General features: G+C 43.9%; 1 protein-coding gene across 1 annotated transcript; it reads right to left on the reverse strand.

The window, feature by feature from the left end:
• Positions 1-3,290: 3,290 nt before the first annotated feature.
• On the reverse strand, positions 3,291-16,477 carry PIPOX (pipecolic acid and sarcosine oxidase). Its single transcript, XM_070731547.1, has 9 exons — positions 16,338-16,477; positions 15,398-15,546; positions 11,573-11,724; positions 10,035-10,279; positions 9,377-9,883; positions 8,569-8,721; positions 7,656-7,817; positions 6,060-6,135; positions 3,291-4,986 (listed from the first exon to the last, which is right to left on the reverse strand). Exons 1-9 carry the CDS (start codon positions 16,458-16,460, stop codon positions 4,856-4,858), a joined length of 1,698 nt encoding a protein of 565 aa, XP_070587648.1. The 5' UTR covers positions 16,461-16,477; the 3' UTR covers positions 3,291-4,855.
• Positions 16,478-17,981: the final 1,504 nt, after the last annotated feature.

Genomic DNA, 17,981 nt, shown 5'->3' on the forward strand with positions numbered 1-17,981 from the left:
TTTGATTCCCAGAATTCTTCAGCCAACCTGTTTTAAAATTTGTTGACTCCAACTCCCAGAATTCTCCAGTCCGTGTGCCGGCTGAGGAATTCTGGGAGTTGGAAGTCCACAAGTCTTATCCACAAGCCACGATTGAGAATAAGCTGCTTCAGTTATTGGCCACAGCAGAAAATGGAGAATGAAAATTAAATTAACTCTTAAATTAAATAAAATTAAGACGTTAAGAATCTATCTTAATTTCTTAATTAAATTAAATTTAATTAATTAAATCTCTCTCTCTCTCTCTCTCTTTCTCTCTCTCTGAGTCACACAGATTTCCACACTCCACCCCTATAGTGTTTTCCCCTGCTGATTTAACACCATAAAAATTCTATCAACTTTAAAAAAACAAAAAACAAAACATGTTACGGGATTTTCTTACAGCCGTTTCCAGCTTTTTTCCTTTCACTACTGCTTCACGGTGGAGAGGGAAAGGAATTAAAGAGGAATAATTGGATGTAGGCGGGAAGACATGGTTATGTGCTGATGTGTTATTTTCAAAAAATGAACTGTAGAAGTTTCAGCCTCTTTCCAAAACAAGGGACATGGTTGGTGCAGCAGTGTTTAACGCATTGAGTTCTGGGTTCTGTTCGACCCAATGGGGCCAGGAGGCAGATCCCCTCTCCCAGTGCTGGGATTCAAAAAAATTTTTTACTACCATTTCTGGGGTCCTCCTATTGATTGATTGATTGATTGATTGATTGATTGATTTTGTCCAATACACAATGATGATTTGATTTGATTTGAATGCCGCCCTTCTCCGTAGACTCGGGGCGGCTAATAACAATAATAAAACAGCATATAACAAGTCTAGACACAAGAACAGTTTTTTCCCGAACGCCATCACTCTACTAAACAAATAATTCCCTCAACACTGTCAGACTTTCTACTAAATCTGCACTTCTATTCTACTAGTTTTTCTCATCATTCCTTTCACCCATTTCCTCCCATGTTGACTGTGTGACTGTAACTTGTTGCGTATATCCTAAGATTTTTATTAATATTGCTTCTTCATTGCTTATTTGACCCCTATGACAATCATTAAGTGTTATACCACATGGTTCTTGACAAATGTATATTTTATTTTATGTACGCTGAGAGCATATGCACCAAGACAAATTCCTTGTGTGTCCAATCACGCTTGGCCAATAAAATTCTATTCATTCATTCTAATATATAAAATAACTAGAAAACCCTTATTAAAAACCAAACATACTCACAAACATACCATGAATAAATTGTATAGGCCTGGGGGGAAGGAATATCTCAATTCCCCCATGCCTGACAACAGAGGTGGGTTTTTAGTGGATATAAACATAGTAAACTACATAATGAAGGTTATAGAAAAATATATCTAAGAAAGAATAGAAGAGAAGAAATAGTAATAGAACATATCAATGAAAGAATAGAAGAGATATAGGAATAGAAGAAAGGTATAGGAGATACAGGAGAGCAATAGGACAGGGGACGGAAGGCACTCGAGTGCACTTGTACTCGCCCCATACTGACCTCTTAGGAATCTGGAGAGGTCAACCGTGGATAATCTAAGGGTAAAGTGTTGGGGGTTTGGGGATGACACTACGGAGTCCGGTAATGAGCTCCACGCTTCGACAACTCGGTTGCAAGTTTGTTCCAAGCATCTACTCCTCTTTCCGTCAAATAATATTTTCTCCCATTGCTTCTGATCTTTCCCCCAACTAACCTCAGATTGTGTCCCCTTGTTCTTGTGTTCCCTTTCCTATTAAAAACACTTCCCTCCTGAGGCTTATTTAACCCTTTAACGTATTTAAATGTTTCAATCATGTCCCCCCCCATTTCCCTTCTGTCCTCCAGACTATACAGTTTTTGATGTTAGTTGACCATTTTAGGTCTTAAAATATGAATTATAGTTCTCAGAGCTCAGTGTGTTTCTTGTATTGTATTTGTATTTGTATTTATTAGATTTGTATGCCGCCCATCTCCGAAGACTCGGGGCGGCTAAAAACAATAAAAAGGACAATGTAAACAAATCTAATATTTATTTATTTATTTATTGGATTTGTATTAAAAATAATCTAAAAAACCCCAATTTAAAGAACCAATCATACATACAAGCATACCATGTATAAATTCTATAAGCCTAGGGGAAAGGGAAAATTTCAATTCCCCCATGCCTGACGACAGAGGTGGGTTTTAAGGAGCTTGCGAAAGGCAAGGAGGGTGGGGGCAACTCTGATATCTGGGGGGAGGTGATTCCAGAGGGTCGGGCCGCCACAGAGAAGGCTCTTCTCCTGGGTCCTGCCAAACAACATTGTTTAGACGATGGGACCCGGAGAAGGCCAACTCTGTGGGACCTAACCGGTCACTTGGATTCGTGCGGCAGAAGGCGGTCCCGGAGATATTCTGGTCCGATGCCATGAAGAGCTTTATAGGTCATAACCAACACTTTGAATTGTGACCGGAAATTGATCGGCAACCAATGCAGACTGCGGAGTGTTGGTGTAACATGGGCATACCTTGGGAAAGCCCATGATTGCTCTCGCAGCTGCATTCTGCACGATCTGAAGTTTCCGAACACTCTTCAAAGGTAGCCCCATGTAGAGAGCATTACAGTAGTCGAGCCTCGAGGTGATGAGGGCATGAGTGACTGTGAGCAGTGACTCCCGGTCCAGATAGGGCCGCAACTGGTGCACCAGGCGAACCTGGGCAAATGCCCCCCTCGCCACAGCCGAAAGATGATGTTCCAATGTGAGCTGTGGATCGAGGAGGACGCCCAAGTTGCGGACCCTCTCTGAGGGGGTCAATAATTCTCCCCCCAGGGTAATGGATGGACAGATGGAATTGTCCTTGGGAGGCAAAACCCACAGCCACTCCGTCTTATCAGGGTTGAGTTTGAGTCTGTTGACCCCCATCCAGACCCCAACAGCCTCCAGGCACCAGCACATCACTTCCACTGCTTCGTTGATTGGACATGGGGTGGAGATTGCAGACGTTTCATGACCTGAGTAGGTAACATCATCCATGGTTGAAGGGAAGGGGGTTTGCAAAGAGGAGGAGGAGGAGGAGGAAGATGACTGTGGGGTCCTTGGTGCTCTCTGAGCTTGGTGGTTTTCTTGTGGACATTTCTTGCCAAGTGTCTGAATTTCGATCATGTGACCACAATGGTCATAAGTGCAAAACATGGTGTAACTTAGAACGGTCACTAAATGAATTATTGTCTCGCGAGGACTGCCTGTAAATGTCTTCGAGATTGACAGACAAGTGAAAAGCCATTTAACCAAGGCATTTATTTTATTTTTAATTATTGATTGATTGGATTTATATGCCACCCCTCTCCGGGGACTTGGAGCGGCTTACAACATATAAAAGAAACAGCATACAGTATAAATCTCCAAAATCCAATTAACTTAACTAATTACTCTAAAACCCTAGTAACATTAAAAATCACTCATTCCCATTCAAACAATAGGCATACCGTATTTTTCAGAGTATAAGATGCACTGGAATATAAGACGCACCTTACTTTTGGGGGAGGAAAATAGGGAAAAGAATCTGCTTACCAGGTATTCATCTGGCTAGTGTCCTTAGTCTGGTCAGCTTCAACACATTATTTTATGCCCTAGTTAAGGGCTTAAAAAAACCTAATTCAGAAAGAGTAACAATGCAAGAGCTTGCAAGCCAGTAAGAGCTGGGAACATCATTAGCACCTGGAAAGAAACATTCGGAGCAAGTAGAGCAATGGGGAAAAAAACCCTGCAAAGATTTAGGGCTTAGAAAACATTCTTCTTTGCAGAGAGTAACAATGAAAGAGCTTGCAGGCTGTAAGAGCTGGGAATATTGTTAGCACCTGTTTAGGGCTGGAAAGAAACTTACTCGGAGCAAGTTACAGTAATGAAAAAAAACCTGCAAAGACTTAGGGCTTGGAAAACATTCTTCACAGAGAGAAACAGTGAAAGAGCCTGCAAGGTAAGAGCTGGGAAGATTGTTAGCAGTTAGTTAGGGTTGAGGGGGGCGGGAAAGCTACATTCACAGTATAAAACGCACCCTGTTGTAATCATAGGTTTATAGGCACTGAAATTTGGAATGGAATATTGCTGAAGAGTGATGTTTTAGCCCAAATGGGTGCTGTATAAAACCTTATTCTTCCTCTATAAAAAGCAGCAAAATCCAGGCTGAGTAAGAAGCTGCAGAATTCATGACCATGTGGAAATACAGCATGAAGAAAACCTATAGCTAACTTCCATATAAGGAAATATATGCCTTACTCTCATTCCTTTAAACACACAATCCAGGAAAAGGCAAAGAATGGAGCTTCCGTTAATTACCTATAGGGAAGTCACAAGGAGATTGCCTTATATGGTGCAAGACTGAATGGTAGTGGGGGGATGGCTTAATGTATGTGGCATTCGCGGATTGGTTATTCTGTACCACATGTCAGGAAAAGTGAAATACAATAAAAGGAGAGATCTTGTTACATTCGAGGTCGTCTCATTGAGAAAACTTTCTCTCTGTCACTTCATTCTGATGTGGCAATCATGGCATTCTGTGCCTCCCTAGAGGTCGACCCACTGGGGGAGGGCAGTTTGCCTTCAGCACCCAAATTATCAGCCTCTTCTAGGGAGGAAAAAGGTGCATCTTATACACCGAAAAATACAGTACATTTAATAGAAAGCTCCCCTCTCTGGGCACATCATTCAAGGAGCCCTTCCTTTCCCACCCCCAGAAAGCTTTGCTCTCTCCCAGGACCTCTTAAGATCTTGGCAAAATGCAGAGATCAAGTCATGGAGCCAGTTCAGATGGATTGTGGTGAAACGTTTTCTCCTCACCCACCTGGAGATCACAAGTTGGCTTTGGGGGGCTCCCGGAAGCGGCCGAGCCGAAAGGGGGAGAGGTCGTAGGTGGGCTGCTCCCCCAGGCTCAATTCACACAGGATCTTTCCCACGACCGGGCCAAACTTGAACCCGTGGCCTGCGGAAGAGACAAAAGAGAGAAACGGATGATGCGTCGTTCTCTGTTTTGTTTCTTTTGCATTTTCTTGTAGTCCTCAACTTCTGCCTATTCACTGCTCGAAGTTACAACGGTGCTGGAAAAAAAATGACATGACGCTACAGTCATGTGATTAAAAAATTCAAGACCTTGGTATTTTTGACAGTTGCCGTGCCCTGGGGTCATTGGGATCTGTTAGTACAGTTGGGTTGGCAATATATAAACAAGCTAACCATGAGTGTTTGTTTGTATTGAAATATTGTAGCTTTAAGAGGTAATGTTGCAACTGGCCATAAGAGGGAGCCAGAAAGCACGATTCTCTCTCTAAGCTCTCTCTGTTCTTTCTGCTGATTCACTGGGACTGATGCAGTAAACTCTGTGATAGTTTGATGGATTTGTAAGCTGTAAAATACATACCGTATTTTACAGCTTACAAATCCATCAAACTATCACAGAGCTTACTGCATCAGTCTGACATGTAAGACAAAGACAGGCTTGTAAAATTATTATTGTATGTTGCAATCAAGGTCGTAAAATGGGACATAACTCACTTGAATAGAATGAAATAGAATAAGAACAATAGAATAGAATAGAATAGGAAGAATAATAGATTAGAATAGAATAGAATAGAATAGGAAGCAGAACAATAGAATAGAAAATAGAATAGAATAAAAATAGAATAGGATAGGATAGGATAGAATAGAATAGAAGCTGGTAGGGACTTTGGAGGTTTTCTAGCCCATCCCCGGGCTCAAGCAAGTGACCCTATACCATTTCAGACAAGTGACTGCCCAGTCTCTTCTTAAAAACCCCCAGTGATGGAGCTCCCACGACTTCTGGTGGCAGGCTGTTCCACCGGTTAATGATCTTCACCGCTGGGAAGTTTCTCCTTAATTTGCAAGCTCTTGCCTAAAGGTAGACTGTGCTTGAACAGGGAGGCTCTCCTGGCGACTAGCTCCTGAAGATAAAGACCCCAGGAGATCTGGATCCCTTTTAGTGACCCTTTCCTTCCTTTTTCTTCTCCCACCCTCCCACTCCCCCGTCGCCCCCTTTACCTGAAAACCCGGCTCCGATGACAATGTTTTCAAAGCGGGGGTGTCGGTCCAGGATGAAGTCCCTGTCTGGAGTGTTCTGGGGGGGAGATGGGGGGTGGGAATGAGAAACCTGTGCCCACGTGGTGCACCCATGTGCCAGCCATGCGGACTGGGAGGCAAAGTCTTCCTAATTTCTAGGCCTATTGCTCCCTCCCCTTATCCTGTCTCTTTTTTCCATATTTGTTTTATTTTCTTCTCTCTCATAACGTAACTAAATGCCTCAACAATATTTTTCTATAATTGAAGCATGGTTCGACAGGCACCGGACCAGATTATCTCCAGGACCGCCTTCTGCTGCACAAATCCAAAGCGACCAGTTAGGTCCCACAGAGTGGGCCTTCTCCAGGTCCCATCAACTAAACAATGTCGTTTAGCGGGACCCAGGGGAAGAGCCTTCTCTGTGGCGGCCCCGGCCCTTTGGAACCAACTCCCCCCAGAGATTAGAATTGCCCCCACCCTCCTTGCCTTTCGTAAACTTCTTAAAACCCACCTCTGCCATCAGGCATGGGGGAACTGCGATATTCTTTCCCCCTAGGCCTTTACAATTTACGCATGGTATGTCTGTCTGTATGTATGTTTGGTTTTTACAATAAGGTTTTTTTTAGTTATTTTAGTGTTAGATTGGAGTGTCACATGTTGTTTTTATCGTTGTTAGCCGCCCCAAGTCTACGGAGAGGGGCAGCATACAAATCCAATAAATAAATAAATGAATGAATGAATGAATAAATAAATAAATAAATAAATCTTTTTCTTTTATGTACGCTGAGAGCATCTGTACCAAGACAAATTCCCTGTGTGTCCAATCACACAGCCAATAAAATTCTATTCTATTCTATTCTATTCTATTCTATTCTTATATTCATGATCATTTTACATTTCCAGTTAGTCTTCATATTCTCATCCTACATCAATTCTTTAAGTCTTCATAGTCTTCGGAGAGGGGCGGCATACAAATCTAATAAATTATTATTATTATTATAATTATTAACTCAGTAAATTATAAATTTTCTATTCGAGCAATTTCATATTAGAAAGAGAGGAAGAAGACAAAAAGGACAAAGACTTTCCCATAACTCTATAAATTAAACATTTGCTAAACAGTGTCTTCACGCCCCACAGACTATTTCTCTGTTTTACAAATGAAGAAACTGAAAACTGTGTCTTCTGGCTTTCTGCCAATTCAGCGTGAGTCATGGTAAATAGAGATTGGAGATCAAAGAGATGTATTGGGGGAGTGATTTATTATTTGAGTCTCTGGAGTGTTCTGGAGGGGAGATAAGGGGGGGAAATGAGAAACCTGTGCCCATGTGATGGGCGATGTGCACACAGCCATGCGGCCTGGGAGGCAAACCCATCTGTGCTATTGATTACTGAAAAAGTTTTCATGGTTTGCAATTGTTTCCTGTTAAAGATCAACTGATCGCTATGCCTCTTTGCAGGCTTAGGGGAGTATGGGAGGGGGCTGTAAAAGAGGAGCCTTGGAGGGGCCCCTGGATTCAAGGGAGAGATGAGGAGGTCTGGTGGGGGGGTCTCCCTCCCAGGCCGCCCCCTTCTTACCGTGTACAAGCACCATTCTTGGACTGCAGGCTCCGGATCCAGTTCCGGCAGGTACTTGCTCACAAAATCCTGCAGGCGTTGGAGGTCCGGCACTGGAGAGACCCCCCCACCCTCCTGGTTGGGCTTGTCGGGGTCTGTGGGGGAGCCATGGTGGTAGCAGACCTGGAGGGAAACAGATAAAGGGTCAACCGGTCCGGGGTGTGTGTGTCTCCGAGCTCGGCTCTTCTCTTGCAGATGTTTCACGACCAAACTAAATAACATCACCAATGTAGTGAATGGGGTATGCAAAAAGGGAGGGGGGAGGAGGAGGAGAAAGAGGAGGTGGGGGTGTCAGAAATCACTACCCCTAAATCCTTCTCTTCTGAAGTTTTTGCTAGCACAGAACTGCCAATACAATACTCCGATTGAGGATTCCTTTTCCCCAAGTGCATTATTTTACATTTGGAAACATTAAACTGCAGTTTCCATTGCTTTGACCATTTATCTAGTAAAACTAAATCATTTGCCATATTACAGATGCCTCCAGGAATATCAACCCTATTGCACACTTTAGAGTCATCGGCAAATAGGCAAACCTTCCCTACCAAACCTTCCCCTATGTCACTCACAATATATAGTAAATAGACAGGGAAATTGTATCTCTTTGAGGTGAGGAGCGGCCAGGCGCCCTAATCCAAACCCCAAACCCTTGATGTGAGTGACCTCAAGTTGGCCACCTTTAAGCCAGTCACATGACCTTTAAGCCACCCTGGTCACATGATTGTCAAGCCACTCCCACCTGGTCACATGGCTGGCAAGCCACACCCACAAAATAAGCCACACCCACAGTGTGGTAGTAAATTTTTGTGCAGCATTTCACTGTGTATAGACTTATTTCTTAAGTGGGGGCTCAGCGCTGGGGCAGAACGCTCACCTTAATCAGATCCGGGTACTCGCCAGACTGCAAGCCGTAGAAGTGCTGGTCATCTCGGTTGAGGCCGATGCCCAGGAAGCACGGAGGGTACCCAAGCAGACCCTGGGGACCGGGCACCATCCCCTGCAGGTAGCAAACTCGGACGCGCAATGGCTGAAAGAGGAAATGGGGATTAGAAAGGTGGGGCAGCTCCCCAGCTGGGCACTTTGTGGGCTTTTGGAGCAGGTCAGCCCGGCACCAAAGGGAAGGACCTTGGCAAGGCCAGCTGGACTAACTCTGCCAGTTTGCCCCAGTGGCAGTTAATTTAATTTAATAATTAAATAAATAGGAGCATAGTTCCCTCTAAGCTGAGCAGTGAGCAATCGCTCACTTAAAAATCATCATCAACTCAGAGTTTTCCAAACCTGCCCAGAAGCCGAGAGGGAAAGAGAGAGAGGGAAGGAGAGAGAGGAAGAGAGAGAAACAGATAGAAAAAGGAGAGGAAGGAAAAGAGAAAGAAAAAGAATGGGAGTAAGGAAGAGAGAAAGAAAATCAAAATCTACTTTGAAACTAGCTCAACTATTTAAGTGGCATTTTGATATTGATAGAGTTGCCCTATTATGAGCTCACTGTTATAGACACACAGTACAGTATTTTATTTTGAAATTCTCTGAGGCAAAACAGGGTGGGTTGTTTATTTGTTTGTTTGTTTATTATTTCTGTGCCGCCCAGTCCCGAAGGGGCTACCGCTCAGACACTATACTTTTCCGCCCACCACCCAAAATTAGAGGTAACACTGAATAGGAGACCCCCACCTCCACCTGCTTACCTGAAGAGGCAGCTGGAGTCCCAAGGGAGCCAGGAGCTGATTGGTCCAGGCCCCGGCTGTGATCACTAGGCGCTTGGCCTGGTACTTCCCTCGGCTGGTGGTGATGGTGAGCACTGATCCCGGAAGGATCTGGAGGACCTTCTCACCATCCCTGAGGAGGCCCCCCTGCCTCTGGAAGAGGTCCTTGGAGGGAGGGGGAGAAGCCAAAAAGAGGTCAGTCCAATAGCCCTCACCTTCCTTCCTTCCTTCCTTTTTTCTTCCTTCCTTCCTTCCTTTCTTTCTTTCTTCCTTTTTTTCTTTCTTCCTTCCTCCCCTTTCTTTCTTTCTTTCTTCCTTCCCTCCTTTCTTTCTTTGTCCTTCCTTCTCTTTTTTCCTTTCTTTCTCTTTCTTTTCCTTCTTAGTTCCTTCTTTCCTTCTCTTCCTTATTTCCCTCCCTCCCTCAATTCCTTTCTTTCTTTCTTTCTTTCTTTCTTTCTTTCTCTTCCTTTTCTTTCTTAGTTTCTTCATTCCTTCTCTTCCTTATTTCCCTCCCTCCCTCAATTCCTTTCTTTCTTTATTCTTTCCTTTCTTTCTCTTCCTTTTCTTTTTTAGTTTCTCCCTCCCTTCTCTCCCTCCCTCCCTCCCTTCTTTCCTTCCTTCCTTCCCCATTTTACCCAACCCTGGTAGAGCTCAAACTACCCCCGGAAGAGTCACCTGTATGGGGATTATGGGAGTTGGAATCCTCCCCCTTGAGAAGGCTGGGAAATTGCTGCTGGGTGGGAGTCGCCCCCTCCTCCCCAGCCCTCAAGGCATAAAAGCCCTTCAGCTCCAGGCGACATTTGCTTGTGGGTTTTCTGGGCCTCTCGGCTGAAAGACTTTTCATTTCACTTTCTTCCTCCTCTTCCTCCTCCTCCTTAAATGGCCCTGCGAGGTTTTATTGTGGTGTTTTGATTTGGGCTTGTTTCCCTTCTGCCTCTGGAAGCCCCCTCGGGCATAAAAGAACCCACTGAGATAATAAAACCAAATAAAAGAAATGGCCCTTTTCTCTCCTGGGGGAGTGATGGGTGGGTGGGAGGGAAAATATTGATTTCAAAGGGAAGGGGGGCCTCTGGGAATGGGAGGGGGTGGCCCCCTTCCTCCCTGGGATGGACTGTCTGCCTGGTTGCCTATAGGTTTCTCTGGTGGTCCACCCACCCACCCGTCCATCCATTTGCCTGTTTGCCTGGCTGCCTGTCCATCCGTCCACCCGTTTATCTATCTGCCTGCTTGTCCACCCATCCGTCTGACGGTTGTCTGCCTGCCTGCCCATCGGTTCATCCATCCATCCATTTGTCTGTGTGCTCCACCTGTTTCTATCTCTCTTTCCCCCATGTATCTATGTATGTATGAATATCACACACAATATCTCTCTCATCTCTCTCTCTCTATCTTCTCTCCATCCGTCCTTCAGCTGTCCACCTGGCTTCCTGTCTCTCTGTCCATCTATCAATTTATTTGTCCCTCTGTCTTTACCTATCACTCTCTCTCTCTCTCTCATCTCTCTCTCTCTGTCTGTCTGTTTCTGTCTCTGTCTCTATCTATCTATCTATCTACCTACCTACCTACGAATCATATCTGTCTGTCATCTAACTATCTATCAATATCTATCCATCCATCTATCTATCTATCTATCTATCTATCTATCTATCTATCTATCTATCTATCTATCTATCTATCTATCTATCTATCTATCATCTATCTATCTATCATCTATCTATCTATCTATCATCTATCTATCTATCTATCTATATCTATCTATCTATCTATCTATATCTATTAATCGATCTATCTATCTTTAAAAAAAATATATTTTATTAATTTTCAAAAACAAACATAACCTAGAACATTTAGTGGAGCTACAGTCGCTCCGCTCAAATTAGAAGTCATCATTATAATTAAAAAGAGAAAAAAAGAAGTATTAATCGATCTATTTATCTATATCTATCGATTGATCTGCCAATCTCTTTTCTCGCCCTACATCCATCCATCTACCCATCCATCTCTTTATCTACATAACTACCTACCTTCTTACCCACCCTATCTCTCTTTCTTTCTCTCTGTCTATCTACCCACCTGTCTGTCTATCTGTCTGTCTGTCTGTCTGTCTATCTATCTATCTTATCTATCTACCCACCTACCCACCTACCCACCTACCCACCCACCCACCCACCCACCCACCCAACCCACCGTACGGGCGGAACCCTGGGAACGTCCTGGCCAACTCCTGGGGGGTCAGGATTTCGCAGGGCAAGTGGTGGCGCTCCATTGCCCGTCTGTAGCTCTGGAACTCGGCGTTCTCCGGATGTCCCACCACCAGGACGGGCATCGGCCTGTGGCAGAGGAAGGGCGGTTAGGGCAGGTGCCTAGTCTGGTGCCCCTAGGCTGCAGGACGGGGAAGAAGCCGGGCAGTGGTTAAGTCTAAGCGCTATTGCTATTGCAATAAAGAAAGAAAGAGAGAGAGAGAGAAGAAAGAAAGAGAGAGAGAGAGAGAGAGAGAGAGAAAGAAAGAAAGAGACAAAGAAAGTGAGAAAGAGAGAAAGAAAGAAAGAAAGAAAGAAAAAGAGTCAAAGAAAGAAATAAGAAAGTGAGAAAGAGAGAAAGAAAGAGAGAGACCGAGACAGAGACAAAGAGATGGAGACAGAAGAGAGAGAGAAAGAAAGAGAGAAAGAAAAAGAGTCAAAGAAAGAAAGAAGAAAGTGAGAAAGAGAGAAAGAAAGAGACAGAGACAGAGAAAGAAAGAGAAAGAGTCAAAGAAAGAAAGAAGAAAGTGAGAAAGAGAGAAAGAAAGAAAGAGAGAGACAGAGACAGAGTCAAAGAGATAGAGACAGAAGAAAGAAAGAGAGAGAGAGAAAGAAAGAAAGAAAGAAAAAGAGTCAAAGAAAGAAAGAAGAAAGTGAGAAAGAGAGAAAGAAAGAGACAGAGACAGAGAAAGAAAGAGAAAGAGTCAAAGAAAGAAAGAAGAAAGTGAGAAAGAGAGAAAGAAAGAAAGAAAGAGAGAGACAGAGACAGAGTCAAAGAGATAGAGACAGAAGAAAGAAAGAGAGAGAGAGAAAGAAAGAAAGAAAGAAAGAAAGAAAAAGAGACAAAGAAAGTGAGAAAGAAAGAGAGAGAGAGAGACAGAGCAGAGACAAAGAGAGAGAGACAGAGCAGGAAGGAAGGAAGGGAGGAAAGAAGGAATGGAGGGAGGGAGCTGGGGTTGCAGTAGTTAGAGTGCAGCCCTGCAGGTTCCTTCAGCTAACTGCTACCTATAGTTCAGCAGTTCAAATCTCACCACTGGTTCCAGGTTGACTCAGCCTTCCGTCCTTCCGAAGTGGGTCAAATGAGGACCCAGATTGTTGGGGGCAAGAGGCATTGGATTTGTATATTATTGTTGTTGTGAGCTGCCCTGAGTTCTCAGAGAGGGGTGGCATACAAATCTAATAAATTGTAATTGTTGTTGTTGTTGTTGTTGTTGTTGTTATTATTATTATTATTAGTATTAGTATTATTATTCTTATTATTATTATTATTATTATAAGAGGAAGAGGCAGAGAAAGACTGGGGTCTTTGGTGCTCTCTGACCTGGTGGCTTTCTTGCAGATGTTCTTTGACCTGACCAGGAAACACATTAACCACAAGCAAAGCTCATCTTCGACAAAAAAAATCCTGGCACGATTTGTTCCTGCTTGCAACATGACTCCAACACATGTCAGCGACCACAGGGGGGGGGGGGGAGGGATCCCGTGACTGGCATTGCCAGGTCAGGTGGAATCCCCTTTGGCCCACGCCACGGTCCCTGGCTCAGTTACACTTTGAAAGGCTGGGAGGTGGCCCTGCCCCAAACCTCCTGCTTTAGCCACGGCTGTGTGCATTGGGCAACTACACACACCCATACACAGAGGTCCCTGAGTTCTCCCATTCACACGCAAGTCTTCCGCCCACCCCATCCTCAGAGGTGGGACATAGGAGGCCCCCTTCACAAAGATTGGCACCAGGTTTCAGTTGTCGCCTTCGGGTTTTATATGCTTTAACATACATTTATCTACCTTTCTTTCTTCTTTCTTCTTTCTCTTTCTTTCTTTCTCTTTCTTTCTTTCTGTCTATCTGCCTACCTACCTTTCTATCTATCTATTTGTCTCTCTCTCTCTCTCTCTCTTTCTTTATCTCTCTCTCTCTATCTATCTATCTATTCTTTCTATCTATCTCTCTATCTATCTCTCTATCTATTCTTTCTATCTATCTATCTATTCTTTCTTTCTGTCTATCTGCCTACCTACCTTTCTACCTTTCTATCTATCTATTTGTCTGTCTGTCTCTCTATCTTTCTTTATCTCTCTCTCTCTTCTCTCTCTCTCTCTCTCTATCTATCTATTCTGTCTATCTATCTATCTATCATCTATCTAATCTATCTATCTATCTATCTATCTATCTATCTATCTATCTATCTATCTATCTATCTATATCTGTTCTGTCTGGGTGCCCCCAGACTTCAACACCAACTGGAAAAAGCAGCCAGACACGCTGGTAAAAGCAAAGGCACTTTATAGTTGGAAAAACAAACACAGAGAAAAACCTGTTCTTCCCAACAGACAGGCTATGAGGCTTCACAGCAGAGTCCTGACGGCCAGACAATACAGCAGACTTCTTGCTGGCACACACACCACTGTAGAGAATAAGACCCACGTCTTTCCCCCCAAGGTTTCAGCCTTCAGGGCCACAAGCCAGAGTCAGAAACGCCAAAGATCACAGCCAGGTCCCAGGACTCCCAAAGATAATACTCCACAATACAGGAAGGGTGGGTCTGCCTTTTCAGCCTTTCTGGGGAGAACCACACCCAAACCCAGCTGTTGCCTATTTAGGACTGGAAATACCTGGCTAATTGTCCCCTTCGTTGTGCTGCTCTTCTCTGCCTGAGATTGATGATGGCTTGTGCATTTTCCAGGCTGCTTGCTGGGGAGAGCTCCACCCCGGGGGACTCAGGCTGTTCTCCCTCTCCCTCGGCCTGATATTCCTCCTCCCCGTCTGCTTGGGCCTCCTCCTCCTGTTCCTCATCCTCCCCCTCTGAGCATGGAGCCGGCAGAGGTTCAGCCGTTCCCTGAGGAGCCTCAGACGGAATCACAACACTATCTATCTATCTATCTATCTATCTATCTATCTATCTATCTATCTATCTATCTATCTATCTATCATCTATCTATCTATCATCTATCTATCTATCATTTATCTATATATATCTATATATATCTATCTATCATCTATCTATCTATCTATCTATCATCTATCTATCTATCATCTATCTATCTATCTATCATCTATCTATCTATCTATCTATCTATCTATCTATCATCTATCTATCTATCTATCTATCTATCATTTATCTATCTATCTATCTATCATCTATCTGTCTATCTATCTATCTATCATCTATCTATCTATCATTTATCTATCTATCTATCTATCTATCTATCATCTATCTATCTATCTATCTATCTATCTATCTATCATCCATCTATCTATCTATCTATCTATCTATCTATCTATCTATCATCTATCTATCTATCTATCTATCTATCTATCTATCTATCTATCTATCTATCTATGTCTATCTGTCTATCTATCTATCGTCTATCTATCTATCATTTATCTATCTATCATTTATCTATCTATCTATCTATCTATCTATCTATCTATCTATCTATCATCTAGTTAGTCAGTCAGTTATTAGATTTGTATGCCCCCCCCTTCTCTGAGGCCTCGGTGGGGCATATGTGTTGTATTTTATGTGTTGTATTTTATGTGTTGTATTTAATGTGTTGTATTTAATGTGTTGTAAGCCGCCCCGAGTCTTCAGAGAGGGGTGGCCTAAAAATCCAATTAATAAATAAAATAAATAAAACCGTCTTTCTGGATCGGCGTCTTTGGGCCTGTCCAGCAATGTGCAAAGCGGGGCGTAGTCATAGAGGGACCCTAGAGGTCATCCAGTGCAACCCCACCGCCCTTTGAGGTCCCCACGGGGAGAGTCACCTGTGCAGTTGAGTGCCAGACTCGGCTTCCAAGCGAGTCCAGAGCTGCTCGGCTTTGGCCATCAGGGCCACGTAGAGGTCTTGTGGGTAGGCGCTGTGGGCGACGCGGCTTTGGCCATGGGAGCTTCCACGCGTGTGGGGCAGCGGGAACTGCGGGGAGAAAGAGCGAGGGGTCCAGGTGGGCTTCTTCCTCTAACATCAAAAACGTCATCAAAAAAGCACAACAAAGAATGTTCTTTCTGCACCAACTCAGGAATCTCAAGGAGCTGCTGATCCAGTTCTACAGAGGAATCATTGAGTCTGTCATCTGCACCTCTACAACTGTTTGGTTCGGTTCTGCAACCCAACAAGACTTTGGAGGAGAATCAGAACTGCAGAAAAAACAATGGCTGCCCACCTGCCTTCCATTGAGGACCAGTAGACTGCACGAGTCAAAAAGAGGGCCCAACGCCATCACTGTGCTAAACAAATAATTATGTCAACTTTTTACTAAGTCATTCCTATCACCCTTTACCTCTCACTTATGACTGTTTGACTGTAACTTGTTGCTTGTATCCTAAGATTTTTGTTAATATTGATTGTTTCTTCATTGCTTATTTGACCCCTATGACAATCATTAAGTGTTGGACCTCATGATTCTTGACAAATGTACCTTTTTCTTTTATGTACACTGAGAGCATCTGCACCAAGACAAATTCCTTGTGTGTCCAATCACACTTGGCCAATAAAGAATTCTGTTCTGTTCTGTTCTATTCTACTCTAATTCTATTCTATTCTACTCCATTCTATTCTAATTCTATTCTGCCGACCCCCTCCCCGTCCCCTCCTCGGCTTGCAAAGCCGGGATTCAGCCCCCTGCCCCCTCCCTCCCTCCCTCGCCCCCCCTTCTTGGCCTGGGCAACTTTGCAGGCGGGAGTCCGTCCGGGCAGCGCCGCGGTACCCTGCTCCAGCAGGAGGGTCTTCAGCCGGCGGCTGGCCAAGTGGTGGGCAGCGCAGGAGCCCTGGATCCCGGCGCCCAGCACCACCGCGTCGAAGAGCTCGCCGTCCGCCGTCGAGGCAGCCATGGTTTCGCCGCCCTCCGACACCCGGGCAGGGGAGGCAAAGTCCAGCTGGCTTGGCGGCCGGCCCGGGCCCGCCCTCGACTGGAGGGGCGCCCGTGGGGGTAGGCAGCCAGGAAGACGCCTCGCCCTCCCGGGAGGGGGAGTTTGCAGGGGCCGGAGAGAAGAAAGGACGGGACAGGGAAAGAAAAGAAAAGGAAAAGAAAAGAAATATGGAATGGATAGAATAGAATTCTTTATTGGCATAGATAGATAGATAGATAGATAGATAGATAGATAGACAGACAGACAGACAGACAGACAGACAGACAGACAGACAGACAGACAGACAGACAGACAGACAGACAGACAGACAGACAGACAGACAAATATATGATTGATAGATACATGATAGAGACAGAGAAGCAGACAGGCAGGCAGACAAACAGATAGATACATGATTGATAGATACATGATAGATAGACAGACAGATCAACACTGTCAGACTTTTTGCTAAATCTGCACTTCTATTTCGACTAGTTTTTCTCATGATTCCTATCATCCTTTTTCCTCCCACTTGGGACTGTATGACGGTAACTTGTTGCTTGTATCCTAAGATTTTTATTAATATTGATTGTTTCTTCATTGCTTATTTGACCCCTATGATAATCATTAAGTTTTGAACCACATGATTCTTGACAAATGTCTATTTTCTTTTATGTACGCTGAGAGCATCTGCACCAAAGACAAATTCCTTGTGTGTCCAATCACAGTTGGCCAATAAAATTCTATTCTATTCTATTCAGATGATAGTTGGTTAGACAGACAGACAGATACATGATTGATAGATACATGATAGAGGCAGGCAGGCAGGCAGATAGATGATAGATAGGCAGACATAGATGATAGATAGATAACATAAGATAGATGATAGATAGATAGATAGATAGATAGATAGATAGATAGATAGATAAGGTAGGTAGGTAGATAGATAGATAGATAGATAGACAGACAGACAGACAGACATAGATGATAGATAGATAGATAACATAACAGATAGATAGGTAGATAGATAGATAGATAGATAGAAGGAAAGAAAGAAAGAAAGATAGAAAGATGATAGATACCAAAAGATATTTATTATTTATTTATTTAGTTTGTCAAGTACGTATTGGTGGTATACAAAGATATAATAACATTTATATACATGATACTAGTAAGAGAGAAACATTAGGACAGGGGACGGAAGGCACGCTGGTGCAGATATGCACGCCCCTCACTGACCTCCTAGGAATCGGGAGAGGGAGGGAGGGAGGGAGATTTAGATTTAGACAGATAGACAGACAGATAGACAGAGATAGGAATAGAACTGAGCATCCTTCCATGCATAGCCCAGGGGCTCCTGTCTCCTGGCCCCACAAGATAACCCCACCCCACCCTGGCCCACTTCAGAGGGAGCTTGGGGGGAGGCAGATTTTCAGGGGGGTTGGGAGCAATTCCCAGCCAGGGGCCTCCGTGTCGTGCAGTTCAGAATTCCAAAGCAAGAGA

This window comes from Erythrolamprus reginae, chromosome 1, assembly GCF_031021105.1.
Source record: "Erythrolamprus reginae isolate rEryReg1 chromosome 1, rEryReg1.hap1, whole genome shotgun sequence".
Taxonomy (NCBI): Eukaryota; Metazoa; Chordata; class Lepidosauria; order Squamata; family Dipsadidae; genus Erythrolamprus; species Erythrolamprus reginae.

Bases quoted from the DNA above. Each gene is read 5' to 3' on its own strand.
- PIPOX (XM_070731547.1), bottom strand. From the start codon at position 16,460: ATGGCTGCCTCGACGGCGGACGGCGAGCTCTTCGACGCGGTGGTGCTG. The intron at 15,547-16,337 runs GGTACCGCGGCG...TTCTCCCCGCAG, and splicing joins AGACCCTCCTGCTGGAGCAG to TTCCCGCTGCCCCACACGCG. The intron at 7,818-8,568 runs GTGAGCGTTCTG...GTTTCCCTCCAG, and splicing joins AGTACCCGGATCTGATTAAG to GTCTGCTACCACCATGGCTC.